At 35.9% G+C, this 7,722-nt stretch overlaps 1 protein-coding gene across 1 annotated transcript; it reads left to right on the top strand.

The window, feature by feature from the left end:
• The first annotated feature begins 738 nt into the window (after positions 1-738).
• On the top strand, positions 739-2,345 carry LOC132165934 (ribosome biogenesis regulatory protein homolog). The gene is made up of 4 exons (XM_059576647.1): positions 739-751; positions 1,429-1,628; positions 1,725-1,838; positions 1,927-2,345. The coding sequence occupies exons 1-4, from the start codon at positions 739-741 to the stop codon at positions 2,146-2,148; spliced, it is 549 nt and encodes a 182-aa protein (XP_059432630.1). The 3' UTR covers positions 2,149-2,345.
• The last annotated feature ends 5,377 nt before the right edge of the window (positions 2,346-7,722 follow it).

Genomic DNA, 7,722 nt, shown 5'->3' with positions numbered 1-7,722 from the left:
CTAAAAGTCCTTTAACTAACCCAGCTAGGACCCGGCCCAAAACAGAACGTAAAAGACCTAGCAACGTCTTATTCTTCTTCTTCTTCGTATGATCCGCCGTTGGGATAAAACATGTAGCCAAATTAGCAGGATCCGGCGACTCCCAACTCCAACCAGTCCACCATCACCCGCGACTCATACTCACCGTACCCGGGCTCAAAAGAGTCCTTCACCGGGAAGAGATCAATGAGTTGCGAAGATCTAACCCTCCTCCCAACAGAAGGCTCCTCAGAACCAGCCGCCAGTCGAAGAACCTCCGCAAAGGAGCGCCCAGGGTGACATCCAGAGATGGATTCTCCCAAACCAAGCTTGAGCTGCGTCCCCGGAACATGGTGCGTAGAGGCTGTTGGACCCAACAACCTCCGCAATTCATTTGCAAACCGACGCCATCCCCTCCCTCCACGGCCCGCAGGTAGCCAAATGATTCCTTTACGACCTCCCTCAGCAAAGACGGCCACCTCCAGGAAACTACCTGCCTTATTACCACCCCCATGCACCATCAAAGCCTTGTCGCCCTCACGGTATGACTTGGCGATATCAACCTTCAACAGAGATTGACTCGCCTCCTCGACCATATCCACCAACCATGAAGCACAAGGTTGGCTCACAAAAATTACCCCTACGAACCCTTTTCTCTTTTCCTCCAACCGAAGATTAGGACACCCTTCCTTCGCTGACAGGCAAAAGGATTTCGCTTCTATGGAGAAGCGCCGTTCCATAGCGGCTGACCAGAGCCTAGCGCACAGCGCCTAAACAGCGCCGCCGCTAGGGCAGAAAACTACCTTGCTAACCTTTGATGGATTCGGGATTCCACGAGAGAGCGGGATTCCACGGGATTCTGAACAATTTTAGACCGTGTATTATCAAATTGCCTAGATCAACTCAGCTTAATACCATACATCCTTTGACCCAATTATTTTGGGACAACTGGCAGTGCGTTGTTTCTTCTCCTTGCTTTTGGCCAAGCCATCCCAATTGATTCTTCATCTTGACCTTAATTGGTGCTGTCCCAAGTCCTCATGAATTTATTCATTTTTAACCCTGGCCTTTCTTGTCTCACCCATCATATCTCATCGGCCTATGCCATTTTAGGAGCTCTTCGGCTTAATTACTTGAGTCAAATAGACCTGTATGTTGTGTTTTCTTGTTCCGATAGTTTAGCTTGAAAAAGTTTTTTGGGGTCCCATCCTCGGTCTTTGGTAGAGCATTCTTTTCTTGCTGAGTCATGCCGGCTTTGTTTGTATTACCATTCTACATTTATTTTCTCCTTCTTTTGATATACTGTTTATTCACACACACACAAAGGCATGTATGTAATTACTTTAGTCATATTTTGGTGGTATCATGTTAATATTTCTTGTATATCTTATATTGCAACCTGGACCTGAGGAAACTCTTTCTGCAGCCACGTCCAACTAGCTGCCACAGGTTTGCCCATAACAGGAACGCAGGCTGCACCGAAGAAAGCCACCAAGGATGAACTTGGGAATGTAGCTGGACTAGCAGCAAGTGCCACAGCCAGTGGTGGGAAATTTGACAAGAAGTTGCCAGGAGAAAAGCCTGCACAACATAAAGGGAAATATCGCAAGGTTTGTAAACTTTTAACTTTTACGATTGCAAATGCTTCTCTACTAAAAGTTGTACCCGCAATTGAGTGGTTCAACATCTTGTGTATATCCTTTCAGTTCCTACCTGTTGTGGAGGGAAAAGGGTTAGGCTCACAAGAGAGGGAGCAAACCGAGAAAGTTCTGAACAAGCTAATCTCTAAGAATTCCCATGAGATATTCAACGTTGATAAGGTAAAATTTATCCATTCTGCCAATCTTTCCTTGGTGGTCAAATCTTGTGCTTTGCTCATCAATTGGATATATATTGCTTGGGATCTAGGCGGTCAACATGTACAATGTGAAAAAAGAGAAGAAGCGAAAGTACCAGAAAGACAAGTCTTCACCGACCTCAAGCAAGTTGAAACCGAAGACGAAACCTTATAAGAAGGGATCTTCATCCTCAAAGAAGGGATCTTCGTTCTCTAACAAGGGATCTTCATACTCGAAGAAGGGATCTTCATCCTCAAACAAGGGAGCTTCCAAGAAAGGAAAGGCAAAGTGAATGTAGGTGATTGTAACTCTGGAGAGCTTGTAGAGTTTTGGGACAATTTAATTTAATTTGCTTGCATATTTAAAATACATATTCACTCATCTTAGAATATTAATGAGCTATAATATGACTATTCTTTTGTATAATTTTCCTATTTTTAAAAGAAATTTGGAAAATAAAATACAGATAAGAAAATTATGTTTTTTTCTTTTTTTTTTTCAAAGAAGGACCAGTTTGAAATAAATTAATTATGATATATTTTCTTTTTTGTTTTCCCTTATCATTTTTTTAAAGGAAACCAAAACTCTTTTTAAATTGGAAAGATCTATTGCCCACAGAAAAAAGGGATAAGTGGGATTGCTCCTGCAATTGTCGACAATGAGATTGAATATGATTTGGGTTTTTGTTTTCGGGTAAGAGTTAAAAACAATATTTGGGTAAGTGACATATTTGGGTTTTTAGGGATTTAATTTGAAGTACACTTTACCCACTCTCAAAGTTGGTAGTGTTTTTCAATTTGATCTCAAAAGTTTCAATTTTTGCAATTCACTTTTTCAAAGTTTCAATTTTTCGAAATTTGGCCATTTCATCGGTCAAAGCCGTTTTGACTGACGGAACAGTGACCACATGCAACGCGCATGAACCACAATATCAAGCTTGCCATCATTGCAAAATCAAAACAAAAACATTGCAGTCAAATCAAAACAAAAACATTGCAGTCATCGCAACCATGCGATTGCAACGGAGAGAATGTAGTTCTCTTTTTTTCTTTTTTTGAGAATTTTCTATTTTATCTGAACTCATTGAGAGTGATTTTCACGTTTTCGACAAGGTGATTGGTGGCTCAATTCAGAGGCTCCAGCAACAGGTGTTTTTTATCTTCAAACCCATCTATTGCATGGATTGATTTACTGTAATGGGTTTGGTCATCTCCTCTGTATTAATAGAATTGAAGGAGGGTGTAGTATCTCTGCGGTAGAAAAATCATGGATCTTCGGGATCAAATTTTGCACAAATCTCCTGACCTAGTAATGAAAATCCCTAAATGATCGAATAGAGGGAGAACATGGATGGACCGAACGAAGAGGGAGAGAACAGGGATGGGGGCATTTTGGGGAAAAAAAAAGTCCAACAGTGATCACATGCGTCGCATGTGATCACTGTTCCGGCAGTCAAAACGACTTTGACTAACGGAATGGTCGAATTACAAAAAATTAAAATTTTGGGAAGTGAATTGCAAAAATTAGAACTTTGGGAATCGAATTGAAAAACACTACCAACTTTGAAAGGTAAAATGTAATTTTTTCTTAAAGAATCTAAAACAAAATTAGTGGGCTCCTGGAATCGGTCGAACATTGAAACTGTGGTCGTACTAAAACATAAAAAATAATAATAATAATAAAAAAAAAACTTTAATTTTGTCTTTATATTGTCAAGTGCAATCCGGTAAGAATAGCAATCATTATTCGATGTGGTCGAACTACCAAATGCCCAACTTGTGCAATCATTTTGTAAATTATTCGATGATTTGTCAAGTGCCCATTAAGCTATTTTGTTTTGTTTTGTATGCCTCGGAAATGGTAAGAGCAGTAGCCATTTTTGTCCCCTGCTTTTTTCTTTTTTGGTGTTCTTATGTTGTCTCTCAGGCTCTCAAATCTTGTCGTCGTTTTTGTTTGTATTAGCTAGCTCACCAAAGGAAAACAAGAAGAAAAAAAAAATCCCACCTGGCTAACTTGTTTTCCATTATTTGCAATTGAAGTCCGTTTGAAATGTTCTTCCCGTGATATAAAAGCAGGCGTGTGTGTGTAATTTTGATGAAATTATTTTTATTGGTGATTGTATTTGTAATGGAATTGAATGGAAAATTTGTGCTGATATTTGTATCGAAATGGGTCTTTTGAGGATAACTTTCTAAGATTTGAGTAGTCATGTCAGCTTCCCTAAACCTTATTGTTTTTCTAAATTTAGATAAAACTCTTTCTAAACCTCCATCAAGCACCTTTTCTAGAGATTTCCTAAACAATCATAAGCCACAATGTTTTCCTAAATTTCGATTGATTTTGAAAAGTGGGAGGATGAGAGAAGGATTAAAGAATGATGTATAACATATCTCTTTTCTTTGAAAAATGCTTCTTTTCATTCACCAATCATTCTCTCATCCTCTCATTTTTTAAAATCACCATTGGATATGTGGGAAGAGAGAGAGAAGTCATCTGTTGCTGTGAAGTTTTTTTTTTATTTTTTTTTAGCAAAAAAGGCTTGTTGAGGAAACCAATTATAACTATTCTACCTAAGTGTGATCATAGTAGCATCTGTTCCCTGAGACCGGAACTTAACCCCCATCAGGGGCACTATTGGGACTCAAGGCAGTTAATACTAATAAGATTGATGATTCACATTTCAGGAGTTAAATTCTCACAACTTTCACCCTAGTACATATTCAACCATTTTGAAAATTTTCTTGAGGTCACTTAACCACTCCATAAGAGTTGTTGTAAAGGTCTAGTGGTGGAAGGGTTTGCCCGTGAGAAGATGACCAAATTTAAGTCACAAAAAAAAAAGAAAAAAAAAGAGCAAAATAATAATAATAATAATAAAGAAAGAAGGAAAAAGTAATCATAAAAAAATAAAAATAAAGAAAGAATAAATATTTAAATGGTATTGAGAAAGATAAAGAAAGTTATTGTAGAATGTATTTAAATAGGAAAACAAAAAGCAAAACGTAACTTGCTTCTTCAAAATATTGATTGAAACTTAATTAAGAAAGCTGTTGTGACTTGTAAGTGCTCTTACAATCCTCAATGTACTTATTTTGAGGAAAGAAAGTAGAAAACAAATTGTAATTCTCTTCCGAACATCATCTGTCATAACTCATTAAGTTCCTAAACCTACTCGTATTGTGGGACCGGAATTTTCTTTTATGATTGGAATCCTTGTTATTACTCTTGCTTCCTTTTTTTGGATAGTAAGCTATGACACGGCCTTCCTACATGAGCACGAGCTACCTATCCGAGCAAGTTTTTCGTGCTAAGGCCTCTCATTCAGTTTTCCTTAACTTTTTCATGTCCTCTCTCTTTGAGAAAAAGTAAATTGAAGAAGAACCAAATCCAATATTGAATACACACCGTTCGTACTACCAAAAACAACTTTTTGTTTGGTAATATATATATATATATATATACACTACCAAAACAATTTGTACGTTATCGATTATGCCTTCACGTACTTTTAGTGTTCACGTATGCATGTTGATGTTCATAATTCATATTGGGGTACTTTATGCCGCAGCAAAATCTGTCGAACCCTAGTGAGCCGTTAATTATTTTATTTAATTTGAATTATTATAAACATTTCTTTGAGTTCTGTGTACTGTGTAGTGGGCAATTAGGCAGGTTTTGGACCATATACCATGAATGAAGACAATGGAGAGGGAGAAGGTGAACAATAATTGGTGAAGGAAACCCCTTCGGCTACCACCTTCTTTTATATATATATTCATCTCCAAAAGTTTTACCTTTTTAAAAATGAAAAAAAGGAGATCCAAGTAGTACTGCAGAAGAAACGCAACGAAAAGACATGGATCCTCTTGCTTTTTAACTTTTATCTTTCCGCCCTTTGACATGAGTTTGCATATTATTCAAATTAAAAGATTCATGTACCACTACCGGAGTGATTCAGAGGCCTTAATGCAATCTTTATGTAGTTAGGTAAATATAGGGTATGAGTTTGACTCTTTAAATGAAAATCTTCTTGCTATGATATTTTGACGTGGTTGGGTCAGGCTCAGGCTCAATTGAACTTGAGAGAGAGCACTTATGATTTTTATTGTCTTGGCCTCTTATTTTATTCGCTTTCAGTAGACAAGTATTACTTTGATCACACCAAAATAAAGTAACTATTCTAATCACCCCGCTCTTTCCCCGCTCTTTCCTTCTTTTAATTAGACGAAAAAAAAAGAAACAAACAAACAAAAATCCATGTCTCTTTTACTCTAGTCCCTCCTCCCACCTTCTTTTAATTGGAAAAATAAATAAAGTCCCATGTCCCCTTTGCTTTGTTCCTCAAATAGGACAAGAAATTTCTAAAGACTTTGAAACATAATATATTTATATCTACCTCTTCGCTAGTGCTTCCAGCACTTCTGAATGCTATGTAGGCCAGGATAGATATCAAATTCATATTCAATATATCACATTCGTATCTCATAATTATTTTATAATGTTGTCACGACAGTGCCAACTAATCCTTAAATTAGTTTATATATATATATATATATATATATATATATAATTGTTGGTTGAAATTGCTACATAAAATAGTTGTAAGATAAAAATATTCTTTTGAGGTTCCCAATTATCTTTATTTGAGTAATGTTAATAAGTACACTTTTATTTCATTAACGTAACAGTTTCAACCAACTCTTTTATACTTATAGTTAATTAAAACTATCAAATTAACATTATAAAATAAAAATGTAATTTTTAAAGTTGCTCTTTTCATTTACCTTTGGTTTTTACTAATAGTGAATTAACTTTTATATATATATATATATATACCACCAATAATGCGTCTAATGCGTCTTGAAAGTAGCACCAGCCATGCGCCCACAACAAGACAACCTTGGCTACAAATGTCTCCAGCTAGAGCCTAGATGTGCCATTGCTCTTTCTCTAATTAACTAAGTAAATACAGAAATTAAAATGTTAAAAAAGAAAAAGAAAACATGATCAAAAAAAAATTATTTTGCTTAAAAAACGTGCACCTGATGGGTGATTGTGGCATAAATTAGACGTTAAGAAAGCCCACCCATCCAACTTAGACTCGAATCTTTGCTTTGTTTCACTTTACAACAAATATTAAGAATCGAAGCTACCAGAATATTAACTTTTGGTGAGAATTATGGCTTTAATGAGAAGAACGTGATATATATATATATATAGTGGAAAAAAAAAAAAGCAAAGAAAAAATAAAGAAAAGAAAGAGTATTAGAGATGGTGATGTCTAGTAAAGAGAGTATGTGAATGTGATGCGGACATAATTTAGAAGATTATGTGTCTGAGTACTATTGTTTGACATGAAAGGTTTGCTTATGATGCCTTTTTGAACCATATTTGCCCCACGATTACCTAAAAGATTGATTTGGATGGCCATGGAAGACTTTAGATTTCAAGTTTAAATGATCAGTTGCTTCAATGTTTTTCTTTTTCGAGTTAAGCAAGCTTTATCGATTGATTTATGAATTCAAAATGGTTATAATTAAGATGTTATTTTAAATATTTCATAATACAAGTTATTTGTAGAGTAAAATGCTCTTTAACAAATCAATAGTATATGTTGTTGATACAGTCATCACGCATGTCAAATTTTTGATGTTGAGTATGGTGTATCTTTGTGATTTAATTTACTTTTGGGGAAAATACACTTTATTACTTTGAATTATCCACACATTTGCAGTTTTAACCCCAATGTTTAAAAAGTGACATTTTACCCTCCCCCAAACTTCCAAATCGTTGCAATTCGACCATTCTGACTTCTTTTTTTTTTTTCAAAATGCCCCTATCCCAAGTTAAAAATTAAAAAATTAAA

Source organism: Corylus avellana, chromosome ca11 (genome assembly GCF_901000735.1).
Source record: "Corylus avellana chromosome ca11, CavTom2PMs-1.0".
NCBI classification, from domain to species: Eukaryota; Viridiplantae; Streptophyta; class Magnoliopsida; order Fagales; family Betulaceae; genus Corylus; species Corylus avellana.
Note: the sequence above shows the minus strand (reverse complement) of the source record. Positions and strands in the feature narration are given on the sequence as shown.